The sequence below is a fragment of the Fistularia commersonii genome, chromosome 18 (genome assembly GCF_037954325.1).
Source record: "Fistularia commersonii isolate RoL2024-O1a breed Wild chromosome 18, RoL_Fcom_v1.0, whole genome shotgun sequence".
NCBI classification, from domain to species: Eukaryota; Metazoa; Chordata; class Actinopteri; order Syngnathiformes; family Fistulariidae; genus Fistularia; species Fistularia commersonii.
In genome coordinates, this window is record NC_141301.1 from 14,948,111 (window position 1) to 14,967,867 (window position 19,757).

Consider the following 19,757-nt stretch of genomic DNA (forward strand, 5'->3'; position numbering starts at 1 on the left):
GTCATGGAGCTACTTGAAGCCAGATGACGCCCCCATTACCGCAAATTAGCCAATGGGAGCTGAGAGGCAGAGTTGTCCTCCTGGCCGCCATTAAAGAATTCAATCCATGAACTGAAATAATGGAAATCTGCTGGACCCATGGATCTGCCAAAGAAGAAAAGCCGATGAGTAGCGTCGCGATCTTGGCATTTCGTTCGTCTTGCGAGTGTTCTGATTATGTCCGAGCACTGTGTTATATTTAGTTGAATGGAGGGCGGTGTTGCTAATTGCTTTATGTAGGTAGTAGGCTAGCGTTCAAGCTCTGGTATGTTAGCTTGTGTGCTAACAGGCTAGCAGAGATCAGGGGGAGGGGAGAGTTCCTTTGCTTTGAAATTGTTTCAGATCAGCTAGCTCGCATTAGCATTAGCACACCAGGGACTGAGCTTTCAGGGTGAAGTTTTTTTTTCTCTCTCTCTCTCTCTCTCTCTCTAGTTTCCCTTGCTCGTATTTTGATTGCGCATACAACTTTTCGGCTTTTCGTTGAAATGTTACACCATCTGTGTCACGTTAGTCGTTGACCGATTTAAAGATCGGATGATGTAGCCGTAAGTGTATGGCTAACAAGATCGGACAATACATTTCAAATTGGATTGATGAATCGTGTCGCCAGAAGCTTAACGTTACTGTTGACGCGATCTGACTACTTGTCTTACGCTGGGTTAGCTCGCAGGCTAAGCGGTGGCTAGCACCGGCTAGAGGTTGTCTGTTGAGCTAGCGCTGGCTAGCCGTGGCTAGCGAGTTGCTCAGCGCCTTAGCGGGATAGTTGGAACCGGGCAGCGCTGCCACAACGAGTCAACCGGGTCAGTTATTGCCTCCGATGGCGATTGAGACGATGGACTTAAACGTTACGATCACGCAGTGAAAGGATGACTTCGTGCTTTGTACCAAACGGGGCCAGTTTGGAGGATTGCCACTCCAACCTCTTCTGCCTGGTAAGTCTGCCTCCTAAGCTATTTAGCGCTAGCTCCGCTACTGAGGCCAGAAAGCCATTTTAGCTAATCAGGCAACAAGCTCGGTAACGTCAATTGCAGACAGGCTGGGAGGCATCGGGCCTGCAACTTGCAAATCGTGATCTAACCAACTTCCACAAGAGCAACAGCACGTAACGTTACTGCAGGCTAACTGTGTCGGAGCGTTGCTAATGAACATGGCATGATTGTGTGTTTACCCTGGGTTTGATTCATATTACGAACTATCTCAGCATTTCAAATCACACCAACAGGAGGGTCCATTTATTAAACACAATGTTTTGTGCAACGCGGCTATTTAACTGGGAATTGAAATACAGCCGCTGAGCACTTCATAGTGTATTGTTACACTTTTACAATCTAATGTGCACTGCAATAATGACTGTCTCAGCAAAGATAAGATTCGATTGGCACTAACGACAGGTAGTCATTAAAGTTTGTTATTGTGGTTACTTTTGCAAAGGTGGGGGTTTAATATATCCAAATCCGGGTTACATGTATGGGAGAAACAGAACACGGCTAATGCATGCCAATAAAACGTCACCCGGCCAAAATGTCAGGAATCAACCCCTCTGGTGGTGTCATCCTAAACTGGATACAATAAAGCTCGAATTAATAGCAGAGCCATTGACGTGCATCATATTACATTGGTGTACCTAATGAATTTGCCAGCAGAATGGAGTAGGAGACACTACAGCGTGTTTATGATATTTCACAGACTAATTGCATTGTACACAGACTTCTAGTGGTGTGTCACCTGTAGTTACTGGCTGCTGATTGAATTACTGCATGGTGGCTCTGAGGCATACTTGCGGTGTCACATATAACAAGTATTGCAAGAATTTTCATACGGAAAGCCTCAGCATTTTCTTTTTCAAACAGCGAATGTCAGTGCCACTGGAGAGACGGCCCACACGCGCTCCATACTATCCGTGCGGTCGACATTACCACCTCTTCTGAGTGCTTCACCGTTGCCGTACAGTTATGACCTCTGCACATTCAGACGTCGATTCTTTGTTCTTAGGCTGATTTGACTGGGATAAAATGGCGACGATTTGTGTGGCAAGGACCCACTTCATCGCCAATCCTTTTCCCCGTGACCGAAGAGGACCCGATCTTGTGCAGTTTCAGCCGATGCATGGCGGCAGATGTGCTGAGTGTGTGGAGAAGACACCACACCCCGGGTCGCAGAGAGCTCTGGCTCTTCTGGTGGGGGGACGACCCCAGTTTTGCTGAGCTCATCCATAATGAGCTCTCAAGTAAGTACAATCAGTGTCCAGAATATGTATTTTTGAAACTGATTTCCCCCATTTATTCGCAAAAATATTTTTGTCATTTACTTGAAATTTAAAGAAGTTAGCTCCACGCACTAGAGTCAGCAAAACTTTTACACATATTTAAATATTACATGGTAAAGATGTTTCAGCTGGAGGAGCAGTATTTAAATCATTTATAACCCCTCAAGCTCAAAGATTTGAGCTGTTATACAACCCAACTTCATTGTTGACAATATAGATTTTCCCAATTCCCCATTATCAGTCTATTCAATTTTTTTTTTTTTTAAGAAACAAGTGCAGTTTATTAGTTATTCCCTTTACTATATAACTTTATTTTTCCTTCAACCCATGTGGGGACGTATTCGTCTCAAGTGAATTTGACTTCTCTATGAGTTGGTTGCACTTGGTTGAAGCTCTATCCGCTGGGAAAATAATAGGACGATGTCTCTTCCAATTGTATGGGGAGGATTTTTTTTTTACTTCAAAGCTGCCACAGTCTATTTACACTTCTAGTCTCTTACTATAACTTGAGACGTGACACAGTCGGTTTAAGAATGTGCAGCTCTGTTCCAATATCTCTGCCCACTGCTCATGACATGGTGATAGTGTATCACTGTATTGTACTCATTGTACCAACCTCTGGAGCTATTCGCTCAACCGCTGAGGACGTCTACACGCTCTACAATGTTTTGCACGATGTAACCGTGCAAGAGTAGTCCATAACCATGGATTTATAGCAGAAATCATCTCAAGTGTGGCAATATTATTCTTTCGGTCAAAAACCAGAGCTTGTGGCAAACGGGCACATCGACTGACAAATTGAATGTGTCACCTTTTAAAGCGCAGGAAGTTACTTATTACTTACCTAGCAGACGGGATTGACTCCCAAACTTTTTGATAATAATCTGCTCGCCGTTTGTATCGTCCTTGTCTCTCATCTGTGGGGGGTGAAGAGACCGCACTGAGTTATCACACGTCTTGAGCGCCTATCCTCAACGTTACTTTCACGCATCTTAACTTGGCTTTGGAGAGGGTAGCAGAGCTCTCGCTGTCCGCACTTCTTGTGCTCCGGATCATTCGAACCAGTTAAAAACTTGTTGGTAACACTGCACCTCAAACACAATGTCACATTACAAACACACACACACACACGTTTCCATTTACAAAACGAAGGGGTTTTTCTCCCCTTTGTTAATTACCTGCATCTGGGTTATTGTTTTTCTCTCCTTGTAGGTGAGGAGGATGGCGAGTGGGAGAGCGGCCTGTCCTACGAGTGTCGAACACTCCTCTTCAAAGCCATTCACAACCTGCTGGAGCGTTGCCTCATGAACCGGGGCTTTGTTCGCATTGGCAAGTGGTTTGTTAAGCCCTATCAGAAGGAGGAGAAGGCCATTAATAAAAGGTACGGTCGGATTAATAGCAGCAGACAAGCTTGACTGTTTTTCGAACTTTCCGTCTCACCGTCGCATTTGGGTTCACTGTATAACCTCTAAAATGTGTGTGTAAGAAAGGTCTTACGTGTTGTTGCAAAGTGATAACTGGTTTCTGAGGAGGCTTCTTACTGGGAAGAGAGTGAATGGAGGAAAAAAAGCGGTGCTGTGGTAAAGTCCAGCGTCGCGGCGCGCTAAAATCTCTTCAGGAGAATAGGCAGGGCCGCGGAGTCTACCGTTTTTGAAATAACTCGGCCTTAGAGGACAAGACATGTTTAACGTGAGGTAAAAACAGTTCATCTTTGATGCCTGGGATAAATGTAATTACCTTGACTTTCGATCCACACCAGATCCCCGTGTTAAGAAATGAATAAATGAAAAAAGCAGTTCCCAACACACAGTGACTACCAGTAGGCAAGGCTTTCACAAAATCACACCAGGGTTATTGCTGGTCACCTTAAGTCATAGAATACAGGAACAGGCGTCGGGATGAAGTGGCACGATTTCAGAAGTCAGCATTCCATATCAATTATGAGGAAACAGGCGGTGTAAAAAAAAAAAAAAAAAAAAGAAAACTACCAAAAAATGGTGACACATAACATGAAGCACAAGTTCTAGCCTGAGATTGAATCCCTTTTTACTTGGGTGGAAATGTGTGGTGCGTGGAATAATGACAATCCAGCCTGTTGCCACATTTCTACTTCACATTATTGCTCATTAATTGACCAACATTTCCTTGCCTCCACTGGAGCTGGTGTGGAAATGCAAGCAAGGAGAATCCCAGGGTTCCCTAAAAAGCTTATTTAAGGTGTTTTGCCCGTGTTGATCCACAGCAACGTTTATCTTGTGCACGGTTCATTGGCCTCAGATCCCTCCAGTTAGTTTATTCAGCGCCAAATAGCGGTTATTTTTAAGGCTCGTGTTGTTCTATTGTTTTATCACCGTGCTGTTTTTTTTTTAAAACCGGTTCCGGCCCTTCATTTTCGGGCTGCGAACCAGTTTCATTCTGTGTTCAGACTTGTACTTGGCAGCTTAGCGGAAAAGGTATATAAAGTTTTATCATTTAATACAGCCTTGATTTATACTCTTGTTGTTCATGAAATGTTTCTTCTGATGGTTAGCCGGAATTAATGTTCTCTGTCAAGCTGTTCAGAGCTGATCCCAGTGATGAATGGAGGTAGAAGTTGGTCTTTGCGTCGGTTGTGTTACTGGGTTCTGTTTTGTGATTGTGCAAAGATTTTGGGTGTGTGTGTCTGTGTGTGTCAAACGTTTATCCCAAGAAATCCACTGAGAGCCCTGACTCTTGTTTCCACGTGCACCTCTATTGCTGTTAAAATGATAACGCGTACCTGCAGCAGGTTGCATCAGCTGTTACTTAATAATGTTATTTCTGCAAGTGGCTTTGTGACAGCGGTTTGTGAGGGAGAACCTGCGCCCGTCCGCTGATACGACCAACATTTTCTGGAGCTCCCCAGTAAAACGAGACATCCATTCCTATACTAGAGCTCTCATCTATTCAAGAGCCCCCATTTTTTGGTTTTATATGAGTACAAATACTCAGTATATGAGTATGAAGTCATGATCAGGAAATTGACGGTGAAATCACATGACGAGTCAACATTCGAGGAGCTCGGAAAACAGAAGAGAGGGAGGGCGCAACCTTCTTGTCGAGCTACAATTAACGACTGGATCTCCCACCGCCTACACCGTTCTGCTGTCGCTGTCTGCATATTTGAAGTGTACCTATAGTTTGCTTTAATTTCTCAAGTTCCTCTTCCCAAATCCAATCCCACTAATTAAAAAGTATGTGTCGAGGCAGCAGTACAGAACCTTCTATGAGGAGTGTTTGGCAATCTCGCTGTTGCCTGCCCTCTCTGGCTGGTAAATAGGGCAGTGTTTGAGAAATGCTGATTCTGCACTGTGTTTTTTTTTTTTTTTTTTTTTTTTTTTTTTTTTTACAGCGCTATGTACGCCAGTCCAATTTTAGTGCATTTCGCTACTTGTCTTTCCAAACTAGTTGGAAAATATTATTTTTAACATTTCAAGGCTATAATAATCTCCCATGTTTATCTTAGCCACATTTGTTTGGCTGTAGCAAAGTGTGCTGCAAATGCCAACTGCACTGTGTGCGTGCGTGCGTGCGTGCGTGCGTGCGTGCGTGCGTGCGTGCGTGCGTGCGTGTGTGTAAAATATGCACCATCATCGTTTTTGTCACAGTTGGCTTCTCTCAATATGAGTGAAAGCAACAGTTGACACCTGAGAGGAAGTTGAACAGATGATATTCCCTCTCCTTCCACTCTGACTTTATCATCAAATTGTGGAAGTATCCTTATTTATTCTCCTTAATGCTAACATTTTGAAATTTGAGACCGACCCCCCCCCCCCACACACACACACACACACACTCTCTGAAAGCTACTCAATTAAGCCAATTCCTCTCAACAGTAAAATCCTTTTTTTGTCCCTGTCCCTCCTGTCTGCAGTGAGCACCTGTCCTGTGCGTTCACCTTCTTCGTGCACGGTGATAGTAACGTTTGTACAAGCGTGGAGATCGCTCAACATCAGCCTCTTCAGCGTCTGAGCGAAGAGCATCTGAGCCTTGCCCAGCAGAGCTCCAGTCCCTTGCAAGGTAGGACATTCTGTGCTTTCCGCGGTATTAACGGGTGAATATATATCTTACATATTTACGGGGTTTATTTGTGACCTTGTCCTCGACCCGTCTGCTCCTCAGTCATCCTGAGCCCGTACGGCTTGAACGGGACCCTCACAGGCCAGGCCTTCAAGATGTCTGACCACCCAACTCAGAAGCTCATTGAAGAATGGAGGCAGTTCTATCCCATCAGCCCCCATCCCAAAGAAGTCCAGGAGGACAAGATGGAGGATACAGACTGGGAGGATGACTCCTTGGCAGCTGTGGAGGTCCTTGTTGGTAAGGCGTCATAACACACTAATGGGGCTTTAAATTGAATTGAGGAAGTTGGGTTTAAACCCGTCTTGTTCACAGGGCGCCAAATATCTGTTTCCTGATATTCTTTGTGGGATTAGTGACAACAAATGTAGAATGTTTCCAGTGTTTTTTTCTGATACTTGAAGAGCCGAATAAGAAACATTTGGAAAGTTCAAGAGGATTTTTTTTTTTTTTTTTTTTTAACCGGCTAAGAATCTGCACAAAGGCTGGTCGGGGTAAAGGAAATGAGAATTCTTCCTGGTAGTGTCCAATGATACGCCCTTTTTTTTTTGTTTGTTTGTTTTTTTTTGGAGTGAGTTTATCACTTTATTTTAAAGTGGTTTATGAATCCTGTATTCTGATACAGGATCATAAACCACCTTGTGTATTTGGGTGCACGCACACACCTCGTGCAGCCGGGCCTCAGGAGAGCAGTGGCAGGTCTTCTAGCAGCAGTCAGGCTTCTCCTGTGTAACTGGATCAGCCTACACATGCCTGAGTTTTTAATGAACGGACTGAAATGGTAAATAATGGTCCGAGGACAAGTATCAAATTCTGCTGATGTTGTGACTTTTTTTTTTTTTTTTGGAAGTTACGTCACCAAGAGAGGATGCAAGTAGGTGAGACATCTTTACGTAAGCTAGTTTGAGTGACAGGGGAAAGACTAAGTCAACAGTATTAAATGTCTTATATAAATGCATTGTTGAATGTAATTTGGTTTTATATTTGTCTTTCTTTGCTAATCCTCTGAAGAACTCGCTTGGGTTTAAACCGTATTAACGATATTTATGTAAGTCTATGCTGAAATAAAATTTAAATCTCAAATCACCCAAAAAAAGAAATCCAAAAGGTTACACATGAATAAGTAATTGCCATTCTCTGTAATCCATTGGTTGTCGTGTGGCTCATTGGCTCTGCACCTAAAACACTGAACATGCCTTGTCCATGTAACTGGAGGCTGTGGAGTGCAAAGTTTTGCCATTTCAAACTAAAAATATGCATCACGATGCTGATAAATCATCCCGGCATAAAAGCACTTACACGGTGAACCCCAGAACAAACGAGGACAAAGTGTCGCTTTACTTACCCGCAGGGGATCCTGAGGTAGCCCGGCAACTCCCAAATTATTCATACCCCTATCCAAGAATAAATAAACGCTGTTAATCTTACCTCTGCCGTGCAGCTCTTTGTCCACGTCTATGATGCTGAAGGTGGCGAATGTGTTTTGTCTCCGGTTCCAGCTGGCGTGAGAATGGTTTACCCCTCCTGCCTGGTGCTTCTCCCGCTGTCGGACCTTCCCACCGTGGTCCCCCAGGGCTCCGCCAACACCTCAGGAAGCTTGTGTGGTGCCCAGCAGGGCCAGGCTGCTCACAGAGATCCTGCCATGTCCTCTGTCACTCTGACGCCTCCGACTTCACCTGAAGAAGCTCAGACCGGTGAGATTCTTACCTCACGTGCACCGGACGCTCCGCCTGCCCTTCGTTCCTTTGACATTGTGTTTTTCGGCCTTCCGTCACAGAATACCAGCCCGTGCAGAGGTGGCTGAAGCTGTCCTCTGCGTCTGATGGCTACAACTCTAACAACAGTCTTCACGGGGGGAAGATCCCGCGCAGGCTGGCCAGGCAGATGGTGGAGTGTGTGTGGCAGGAGTATAATATAAACCGTACCGGGAACAAGTACGTTAGAGCTTTTACTCCTGCGTTACTAGCATTTTAGTCAAACAATTGCTTTAAAAAACACATTTGCCCGCTCTTTTTGTTCAGGCGGAAGTTTACTACCTTGACCAATGGGATCTGCGACGAGGAGTCGGACAAAACAGGGCTTTGGGATTTTGTGGAGTCGACCCACAGGCCGCATTGCAATTGCTCAAGGTACGCGGGGAAGGGGCGAAGGTCATTTAAAAGCTAATCCTGATTCGGTTTCAGCGCTAACGTCGTTGCCATTCTCACCTAGACATAAAAGTCAAAAGCAGCGATCCAACAGCACCTCAGGACACATGCCTTCATCAGGCCAGCCCACCCAGCCGGCCCCCAAGCACAAGCTGGGCGACAAACTGGAGAAAGGGGAGAAGCAGCAGAAGAGGCCGCAGACGCCTTTCCACCACCGCAACTCTATCAGCGAGGAGCAGTCGCTGGAGCCGCAGACACAAAGACTTTGCCTAAGGACACAGGAGGAAGGCTCGTTTCCCAGCCTACACCACGTGGACACGGCGCCCTCCAAAGCTCCCACGCTGCACACTCACGGCCCTCCCGCAGACCTCGGAGGATCCCCTCCTCCCCCTCCACTCAGCCCACATCCCTGTGACCACGTCGAAGGTGACATGACTCCAGACGGCATGAAGAACTCGTCTACGCCCATCCACCAAACATTCTACCATCCGTCAGTGGAGCCCTGCCTCCTGCCACAGAAGGGCTCATCCGAGGAACCTCAGCTGGAAAACATGCCGATGCCTTTGCCCTTCTCTCAGCCCTTTAACGAAACCCTGGAGCCCACCGTCTACGTCGGATCGGCCATCAACCCGAATGAAGATTCCACTCACAATCCCTGGAAGTATTTCAACCTGCCAAGGAAGAAGGCCACTCACTTTCAGACGCCTCTGCTACCCATGGATAAACTACGGGACGAGCCTGGAGGAGGAGCGGAGGGCGTGGTGTCTGTCACGGAGTAAGCCGTTCAAATTGTTGCCGTTAATTCGCCTCGTGTTCCAAAATTCAACTTTCTCATTACCACCCTTTTTTTTTACCTCATCGCAGGTTGATGTCGGGCTCGGTGCATCCCCTGAAAGTGTCCCAGGACCTGGTGAAGACCTACACCCAGCGCAAGAACACCCATCTATCCTCCAGCACCGGCGACGGAGAGGAGAGCGGGGAGCCAGACCCGTACGCCTTCGTGGAGGGAGACGAAGAGTTCAGTTTCACCGAGAAGAAGGACAAGCCTGGCGCCGAGAGAGAGGGCAACAAAAAACACAAGGTGGGCTCGCGATGCACCGACACACGAGGAGGAGACACGTAAAATTATGTAAATTATATGGCAAAATATTCCTCATCTGTGATTAATTTTTGATGGAATACTGTTTAAACCCTCATTGTTTCTCAAACTGACAACGACGTGAGTTTACACTTTTCTGCAGCCGCGGTTCTTTGCTTTCAACCGCCAATACCAGGGTCACCGCGATCAGTGTTTCATCCATTTTTGCGCCGCATGGTGCTCTTGTCTGTTCTTTTAAAAGATAATAGCAATTTAGACACAAAAACTCTCTGGTTTATAATTGTTATCCTTTCCTCTTTTGGCACAGGTGGATGAAGGAGCAGGGATTGATGGTAAATCAGCTTTCGTATTGTTTATGCGACTCCTCTGAGTTGTAGATTCAGATCTCAACTCCTGAATGTGATTGTGTGTGCGTGTGTGTGTGTGTAACCTCCTCTCTTGCTTCTCGGCACAGATGGCCAGGGTCCTTCAAACAGTAAACCCTCGGCCTCAACCAGCCTCATCCACGAGAATGATCTGGCTGTTTCCTACAGCGACCTGGATAAAATCTTCAATTCCGACGAAGACGAGTTGGCGGTAAGTGCATCAGTGCATGAATATTGAATGCCATCTTAAATACTGCAGACGTTCTTCTGCTTCCTGCTTTCACATGATTCTCACATACATTCAAGATGCAACTCAAAAAGTTGTCTTTTGTCGTTAAGAAGTCTATACAGATAAACGTGATTTTTATTCAGATTGCTAATTTTCCTCTGCACACAGCCTGGATCCAAAAGGCAGGGAGTGAGTATAGAAGACAAATTTGGCTCTAAAGAAACTAAACCAGCCACGTTGGACCCCCTGTCTTGTATAAGTAAGAATATAAATCCGTTATCCTTGCATGAAAGCAGACTTTTCGCTTTCATGTTTTGTGATGCTGAACAACATCCGCCCTCCCCAGGCTCAGCAGACCTGCACAAGATGTTTCCCACCCCACCCTCCCTGGAGCAGCAGGGTTACTCTCCCATGAACTCCGGGAGCAAGGATAGCCTGGAGGCGGGGGCCGGACTCACCCTGCTTGATGGCAGCCAGCTCAACAACCACTTCAAGATGGAGATCGAGGAGGGTTTCTGCAGCCCCAAGCCATCTGAAATAAAGGTACGACGGGTTAAGTGAGGGATAAATTTGGAATTGCGTCTTTTTTTTTTTTTTTTTTCACTTTCTGAGTAACCTCTCTGCTTTCAGGACTTCTCCTTTGTGTACAAGCCCGAGACATTTCATTCGTTTATCGGCTGTTCGATGTACGCCCCGCTGAAGACGCTGCCCAGCCAGTGTCTGATGCCAATTAAACTGCCAGAGCACAAGTGTGTGTATATGCGCAGCTGGACCATGGGCAAAATGGAGCTGATGCCGCCAGTGACGGCCAAAGACAGGTAAGAAACGCTTTGCATATGTTCACGCCGCGCGTAGATGTTCTCGTCGTGTATAAACCTCACCGTATCGGGGCGTCAGTCGTCTGAAACTTGTAATGGGAAGATGAGAATATTGGAAGCTTGTTTTGGGAGCATGCAACGCAAAGCACCTCCCTGGAAGAAAGGGATTTTATTAGTCACGAAACTAGGATTCTGGTGATTTTGAAGTGGATTAAAAAGGTTGCCTTTGAAACCAGATCGCAATTGAAAAGTGATAAACGTTTAAAAATCCAAACGGGAAACATACACACCGTGAGCTAGTCTTGTTATTTTTGTTGCAGTAACATCCCCAGCGTGGAGCCCGAGGATATCCAGACACACACTCCTCAGACCCACACACCCTTCATGTCCAGCAGCGCTCCTCCCAGCAACAGCGGCACAGGAATTCTACCTTCGCCGGCTACGCCGCGTTTCTCCGTGCCCACTCCTCGCACACCCCGGACTCCACGGACCCCCCGCGGCCCGTCTAGCGTCCAGGGCTCCCTCAAGTATGACAACTCCGACCTTTACTCCCCCGCTTCTACTTCCTCCACCTGTCGACCCCTCAGTTCCGTCGAGCCGGCCACTGTAACATCCATACCCGAGGCTCACAGCCTCTACGTCACGCTCATTCTCTCCGAGTCGGTCATGAACCTCTTCAAGGACTGCAACTTCGACAGCTGCTGCGTGTGCGTCTGCAACATGAACATCCGGGGCGCAGATGTTGGCGTGTACCTCAAGGACAACGGCGAAGCCCAGTACCCCTGCACGTGCGGCTTCAGCGCAGTCACCAACCGACGCTTCGGTCAGTCGGCCGGCCTCTTCTTGGAGGACGAGCTGGATGTGGTCGGCCGCGGCTCGGACGCCAGCCGGGACACGGAGCGCTGTTTCGAAGAGCTGCGAGCTTCGACGAGACACAAGGCCGGCAGCTTGAAGGAGAAACCTCCGGATGAGCTGATCCTCCTGCTGCAGGACCAGTGCACCAACCCGTTCGCACCCGTGGCCGGCGTGGAGCACCCGAAGCCAAGCTCGGCGCCCAGCTCCTTCCTGCGTGTTGAAGAGAGAGACTGTTACAATGACTGCTACATGGCACTGGAGCACGGCAGGCAGTTCATGGACAACATGTCCGGTGGCAAAGTGGACGAAACACTAGTAAAAAGCACTTGTCTTCACCAGTGGCCAAAATGCAAATGTATGTGTTTTTGTCTCTTCCTCCTACTTTTACGTCTCGTTCCCTGACAGCAGACATCTGACAAGTCTCTTCTTTGTTTTTTTCCCCCCCTCCCAAAGCGGCAGACATGAACAAGCTATTCTCTCAGGATGTCCTGCGGGTCTTGTTATCCCTCCAGCCTGTGCTGCAGGACACGGTTCAGAAAAAGAGGAGTGTGCGCTCCTGGGGCGTGCAAGGACCTCTCACCTGGCAACAATTCCACAAGATGGCCGGGAGGGGATCCTACGGTATGTGGAAACTCGGTCCTTCGTCTCACGCGGATGTTTTGGAACGTCTCGATGGATCGTCAGTTTGTTTGTACAAGATTTCATCGTGCGTTTTCTGTGAAATGCAGGTACCGATGAGTCTCCTGAGCCACTGCCCATCCCTACCTTCTTGGTTGGCTACGAATACGACTTTGTGGTGCTGTCACCTTTTGGCTTGCCCTACTGGGAGAAGCTCCTCCTGGATCCCTTCGGCTCCCAAAGGGATGTGGGTTTTGTCGTGATCTGTCCAGAGAACGAGTCGCTGCTCTGCCGGGCCAAGACTTTCTTCAAGGATTTGAGCGCCATGTATGAGGTACGCAGATGGCAATAAATGAAAATCCGCCTTTACGCATGAGGTTTTTTTTTTGGTTTTTTTTCCCACATGTGTTACCATTTTCGTCTTGATTTTGTTGACAGGCTTGCCAGCTTGGGCAACACAGGCCCATCTGCAAAAGTCACCCCGAGGGAATATTGAAGGTTGGAGCCACAGAAGGCAGGAGCATGACGGAGCAGCCCCTGAGCGACTGGTTTCATAAGATGGCTGCCAGAGATGGAAACAATGAGGCCTTTAATAAACTCAAACTCTTTGCTCAAGTTTTCCGCTATGATTTAGGTAAAAAAAAAATTTTTTTTTGCTCCCCATTCTAAAAAAAACACAGATTGAGGTCAAACTGTTTCGATTAACTATCTGTAAATGTGTCTTTTTCAGCTCCCTACCTGTCCGAGCAGTCTCTGGATAGCGCTCTTCTGTCCCAGCGCTGCACTACTGTGGCCTCCTCTTCCTCCCAGACCTCCAGTTCTTCCAGCACCTCCTCAGGACACCAGAGCACCAACACTACCAGCACCAACCCTGCCCAGCCTGCTCAGGTCAACAGCACTCCTCCCTCGTCGTCCTCAGGATCCCAGTCTCTTGGGGGAATGACATCGGCCAAGTCGGGCTCCTACGCTCCGTTCGGGACGGCGGCGTTGCAGGGCGGCAACTCTCAGAACGGACCCCAGCTGAACCCGCAGGGCTCCGGAGCTCCGGCAGAGAACGGACCCGCTCCCAACCAGCCTCAAGGCCCCGCCGAGACACCGGAGAGGTGGGTCGTCACTGCGAAAATGTTGAGAGATAAAGTTTTCTAAATTCATCTAACGTGTTCACTTTCTGCGAACGTTTCTTTTTCTATTCTCGGGTTTAAGAGTGGATCTCCCTCAGCTACGAGTTAGTCTGATCCTTAAACGTGTGCAGTTAAACAAAAAAGCTTTACCAAAGTGGTCTGGAGCCTCGCACCTTGAGAATTTCAATGAAAAGAAAATGTGTTTGAAACCGCGTTTCTAAGCTCCATATCCAGGTCAACAGACAGGTTATGTTAAAAAAAAAAAAAAAAAAAAAAAAAGTGCTACTTTGCTCTTCGTCAGTTGCCGTGTCATTTAAAACCTGTACTTTGGCAACTTCAGGTGTTCTTGTTTGTAACCAAACAATAGTGTCAGTGACGTTCGTTCCGTTCGATGTTCTTCTCTTGAACTAAACGGTCTTCTGCTGTCCATTATCACCTATACTGTGTCTCAAATCAAAGTGATTTAGAATTGATGGTGACAGTTTGTTAATCCCTGTCTGCAGATTAGCAAACTGACGTGAATGACGAAATTACCCAGGTTTGAATGTAATGACTGTCATGTGCTGAAAATGCACGGCGTTATAGCCGATAATAAAATTTAAAGGCACTTAATAGTTTATAATCGCCGATGTTATGGTCGCTTTAATGGCTCACTTAAGTATCCGCCTTTTCCCAACAGCACAATGGAGAGAGACAAAGTGGGCAAGCCGACAGACGGAGAATCCCACGCCGTGTCTTACCCGCCTGCCATCGTGGTCTACATCGTGGATCCCTTCAGCTACGCAGATGCAGACCGGGAGGTCCACTCCAGCACCTACACCCTGGGCCTGTTGCACTGCTACTTGGAGATGCTCCAGTTCCTTCCTGCTCACATCAGGAATGCCGTCTCGGTGCAGGTACGTGTCAACGTCGCACTTTTTTTTTTTTTCTTTTTTCTCCCCCCCTGCTCACACTGGAGAGGCCTCAAAGCCCCGAAATGCGGCTCGGGACCGATTTGCCGGCGTGACACGACAAGGAGATGAGGGAGCAGCAGACTCATCAGGCTGTTAGACGTGGATACTGTCTGTTGGTCCTGAAGTGACACCACAGCTGTCTGTCATTAACAGTTCACCCACCGCCGCCCCTCCTCTGTGGGACGGAACAGGAAAGCTTGCACAGGAGACGTAGAGGTTTAAAAAAAAAAAAAGCGCGGTTTGCCGTGCTGTGGAATCACACTGGACATTTTCAGGATGCTATCACTAGTACTTGGAAACGGTTTTTAACCGATCTTCCCGTCAGTCACTCATCACCGGCCGCCTCATTTGTTTAAAACGCCGTAAACCAGCCATCTGTGACGGCACGATGGATTTACCGATTTGCCTTCAATGCTTTTTCACTGCCTCTGCCCTGTTTTTTAGAGAATTAAAATCCCACTCGTCATGGCTTAGACATGGTTTGACATGTGTGGGCACCAGCTGAAGCTGACAACTAGAAAAACTGCTTTGCTTTGGAACCAGAAGAAGCATTTGTCCAAACGTGTCCTGAACACAGAACTGTTTTTTTTTTTTTTTTTTTTTTTTTTTTTTTTGTCTTCCCTTTCGACCAGATCGTTCCATGTCAGTATCTACTGCAGCCGGTGCACAGTGGGGAACGTCACCTCTACAGCCAGCACCTCAAGTCGCTGGCCTTCTCTGTGTTCACCCAGTGTCGTCGCCCACTGCCCAGTTCCACCAACTTCAAGGCCCTGACAGGCTTTGGCCCCGGTCTTGCTATCGACATGGCGCTCAAGAACCCAGAGGCGAGTTCAGCTCCGAAACGGCCGTGGCGCCGGAGCCCGTGTCGTCGCGTCCCACGTTCGTTTTGTTCTTTCTTCTGAAACTGAACTTTCACGCGCTCGTTTGCAACCGCAGAGACCAGAATGTCTGCGTCTTTACACACCGCCGTTCATCTTGGCTCCGGTGAAAGACAAGCAGACCGAGCTCGGAGAGACGTTCGGAGAGGCCTCCCAGAAGTACAACGTCCTGTTTGTGGGCTACTGCCTGTCCCATGACCAGCGCTGGCTGCTGGCGTCCTGCACTGACCAACACGGAGAACTGCTGGAGACCTGCATCATCAGCATCGACGTACCAAACAGGTAACGCACGGACATCCGGTGTTGCCGACGCGTCCGGTTGAGTCGTTCACCGACTGATTGTCTACGGTTTCCGACTACCTGTTGCTCCAGGGCTCGCAGAAAAATGGGTTCTGCCAGGCGGTTGGGGTTGCAGAAGCTCTGGGACTGGTGTCTGGGCCTCGTGCAGGTGACATCACTGCCATGGAGGGTGGTGATTGGCCGGCTCGGTAGGATGGGACACGGCGAATTGAGAGGTACCGGATATGTCCGCGACTCGGCCGTTTACCCCGAAAGCATTCGTGAACGCACACTGACGGTCTCCTCACATGACTCTCGCTTCAGACTGGAGTATTCTGCTGAGCAGGAGGAACCTGCAGTCCCTCAGCAAGCGTCTGAAGGAGACATGCAGGATGTGTGGCATCTCTGCGGCTGACACCCCCAGCATTCTCAGCGCTTGTCTGGTTGCAATGGAGCCCCAAGGCTCTTTCGTCATCATGCCAGGTTAAAAAAAGAAAAAGAAAAATTAACTCAGTGTAGAGAATTTCCAGCCGTTCAAACCGTTTTTTTTCCCTCCCTTCTGTGTGTGTCCGTGCAGATTCTGTGTCCACGGGCTCAGTGTTTGGTCGCAGCACTACACTCAACATGCAGACATCGCAGCTGAGCACACCTCAGGACACGTCCTGCACGCACATCCTGGTGTTCCCCACCTCTGCCATGGTGCAGGTCAACACCAACACGTCTGAACCCATCGACATCAACTTCAACCCCATTAACCCCGGTATGTACATGCCGACATGGATGCTAAGAATAGTACCTTATTTTGTTTTTTGTTTTTTTTTTTTTTTTTCATTTTGGCTTGGCTAAAATCGGGAGTTGCTCCGTCAGCCAAAACGCCTGCAACAGTTGAGCGTCAGATAACTGTCGCTTTGCTTGTTTGTGCTTCCCCCCCCCCTGCAGATGGATCTGATGGAATGGGCATCTTTGACCTGTTTGACAATGACATGGTAGACCAAGACCTCATCAACATCCTGCCCAACTCCCCGACCACCTCCCCCGTCCACTCTCCCGGCTCCCACTATCACCAAGGGGGAGATGGAAGCAAGGTCACTTACTCTTAACAATTTTTTAAATGCGACTCCGTTGCAGCGTTGATACTCTGCCGTCACGACTGTGGCCAGAATGAATGTGCCTGGAGCACTTAGTTACCATCTTTGAATCGGCACAAACGATTGTTGAAAGGCGCAGATCACAAAATGTGATCAAATTCTCGTGACAGCAACTCACACGGACAAATAGTCGCAATTGCATTTGTAAAGTCCAACGCTTATTTACCTCCAGGGCCAAAGCGCAGATCGCATGGAGTCGCACGAGGAGGCCCTGAACATCCTCCAGCAGCCGATGGCCCTCGGCTACTTCGTCTCCACCGCCAAGGCTGGACCACTGCCCGACTGGTTCTGGTCAGCCTGCCCTCAAGCCCAGAACCAGTGCCCGCTCTTCCTCAAGGTACGTGTTGATTTTGGAGAAGGTCCTGTGATAACGGATCAGGTCTGACGAGACAAAACACAAAAACGGCCTTTCAATGCTTTGTGTTTAGTTTTTCTTTTTTGTGTGTGTGGAAAAATGAAACGTGTGTTCTTTCACCAGGCTTCCCTACACTTGCACGTGTCTTCTGTCCAATCAGACGAGCTTCTGCACAGTAAACACTCCCACCCTCTGGACTCCAACCACACCTCTGATGTGCTCAGGTGCCCTCACAGACTTCTTCATGTTTGCACAGCCATGTATTCAACACCAAACCTATGTTGTTGTTTTTTTTTCCCCCTCCGTTCCTTGTCTAATATTGCCGTTCTCCTCCCTTGATTTCAGATTTGTGCTAGAGCAATACAACGCCCTCTCCTGGCTGACGTGCGATCCCGCGACCCAGGACCGGCGCTCCTGTCTGCCGGTCCACTTCGTGGTTCTCACCCAGATGTACAACTTTATCATGAACATGTTCTAAATAGTCACGGGTTCGAGCTGTTGAGACTCGACCCATGGAATCATGGATTTTACCGCTATAAAGTATCTGACACTCAACAGGACCTCGCACTCCGTCAGGCTTAAAGGTGGAGGAAGCACCTCCCCCCGGCTTCACCCCGATGTCTCACTCGACGACCGCAAGTTTCCAATCAATCAGATGCCAAGAACCCATTTTAGCATTTTGGATGATCAAGGGAGGTTTCATAATGGAGAATAAATTGTCTTTTTAATGACTGTAGATTGCAATCTATGAAATTTTATCTTAATGAAATGCCTGCATATATTTATTGTAAGTTTTTAAATGTGGAATTTTTAATGCTTAATATCTTTTATATATTACAAATCCTAGAGGGTGTGTACATCTCACTGTAAAGGAATTGGTTTAAAAAGTGTAATTTTCTCACTTACCACACAGAAAAAAAAAAAACCTGTTCAAGTGAATTTGCTGTAGATTGCTTTTAGAATATTATTTTTTCAAAGGGTACAAACCTTTTTATTGCCATGCTGTAAAAATGAAGTAAAAAAGCTGGCCTGGGCATTTGCGTCCCACCCAATGAGTGGATGAGACTTACCTCTCTGTCTGCTTTGGCTCCAGAGTCTCTCGCACAGTAACTCAATGAGCTCTGAAGAGGAATTAAAAGGTACATTGTCAGATTATATATTTTATATAACAGATTTAGGTAATTGTGTATGTATATGTGTACATATAATTGTGTGCCGCTACTGATGGTGCAGCTTCTGTTTTAGGAATAAAGTGTGTCTACCTTATCTTCGCCGTTTCACCGCTCTTATTGTGAAATTACAAGTCTGAAGTCTGGAATATGTTTGGTTTGAAACATGCTGGGCTTTACTCTACAAAATGCAACTTGTTTAATTTCTTAAGATGTTTTCCTGCCCTCCAGATTTGACCTACATTCTGATTTTAGGCCGTATGTTCTCCAAATCCTGATGACACACGCAAAGAGGTTCGATAGCAGCTTGCACAGTTTGTGGTGCAGACGAGTTCTTTTGTTATGAAATAAGCGCCACAAGAGATTAACCACCAACACAGCATTTTAATTGCCCTTTGCAACAGAACAATTTGTAATGCTGAGCATCGGTTTGGGCTTTTGTTCACAGCCATATGTTGGGACTGAACAGGCAGGAAAACAAAAAGTAAAATAGTGTGGGATTTTCTGCTCAGTTTGAGGCATTGCAGGAAAAAACAGCAACATCAAAATTCATTGACTGTGACTTAAAAGAGAGAATGTTAGTTATTATGATAATAAATAAACACTCATTGATCCCAAACAGACTTAGCATAAAGGCAGCAGTGAAGGCAACATGGGCGAGATGTGTAATTTAATGTTTCAGAAAGCCAGGAATCCTAAAGACAAAGTCAAACAGTCAAAGCCAAAACAAATACACTTCAGTTCAACTAATGGAACAAAGGAAAACAACTTCAAATAAATAAAGGCGTTTAAAAAAGCTCATAAAAAGAGCGAGGCCTCCTCAAAGATGTGCGACGCGCAGAGAACCGCATCATCTGGATGGCTCAGAGCGATGAAGTCTTGTAATGTTTCAATTATTGATTAGAAAGCCTCTGCTGCAGTCAATTCCAACGCCTCTGGACCAGAAATGCACGCACAATAAAAAAAAAATATATATATATGTATATATGTATATATACATATATATATAAATTTTTGGCAGAGCATTCTTACAATTGCTTCGCCACTGAAGCTGGAAGAAATTTATATTTATATCCATATTAATTAATTTGCTTTATTTTCCACTTCAAAACAAAGAGCATTTATGTTGTTTTTCATTGCCATGTGTTCTTTACATAAAATGTAAAGCAATATAATATTGCTAAAAAAGAAATTGAGAAACTCCAAATAGGCTCTATTTGTCCAAATAGAGCCTAAACCCCATGGAAGAAAGTGAATATAAGAAAATAAAAGATTTGGGTGAATTTTGTTTTCATTTGTGTGTATGAACAGGATAATAAA

The 19,757-nt window shown here is 46.8% G+C and overlaps 1 protein-coding gene across 1 annotated transcript; it reads left to right on the forward strand.

Annotated features, from left to right (window-relative positions):
- Positions 1-250: 250 nt before the first annotated feature.
- LOC147224545 (mediator of RNA polymerase II transcription subunit 13-like) lies at positions 251-18,534 on the forward strand. The gene is made up of 30 exons (XM_086165078.1): positions 251-971; positions 2,032-2,266; positions 3,518-3,686; positions 6,198-6,343; positions 6,446-6,643; positions 7,903-8,097; positions 8,181-8,337; positions 8,425-8,532; positions 8,615-9,325; positions 9,415-9,631; positions 9,957-9,981; positions 10,104-10,225; positions 10,412-10,502; positions 10,590-10,786; positions 10,874-11,061; positions 11,382-12,271; positions 12,370-12,537; positions 12,645-12,868; positions 12,973-13,168; positions 13,265-13,637; positions 14,335-14,551; positions 15,241-15,432; positions 15,545-15,768; positions 15,859-16,001; positions 16,090-16,248; positions 16,343-16,525; positions 16,705-16,850; positions 17,086-17,250; positions 17,392-17,492; positions 17,614-18,534. Exons 1-30 carry the CDS (start codon positions 906-908, stop codon positions 17,744-17,746), a joined length of 6,339 nt encoding a protein of 2,112 aa, XP_086021204.1. The 5' UTR covers positions 251-905; the 3' UTR covers positions 17,747-18,534.
- Positions 18,535-19,757: the final 1,223 nt, after the last annotated feature.

Coding starts and splice junctions, on each gene's coding strand:
- LOC147224545 (XM_086165078.1), top strand. CDS start 906: ATGACTTCGTGCTTTGTACCAAACGGGGCCAGTTTGGAGGATTGCCAC. Junction 16,526..16,704: donor CTTCAACCCCATTAACCCCG/GTATGTACATGC, acceptor CCCCCCCTGCAG/ATGGATCTGATGGAATGGGC. Junction 16,851..17,085: donor AAGGGGGAGATGGAAGCAAG/GTCACTTACTCT, acceptor ATTTACCTCCAG/GGCCAAAGCGCAGATCGCAT.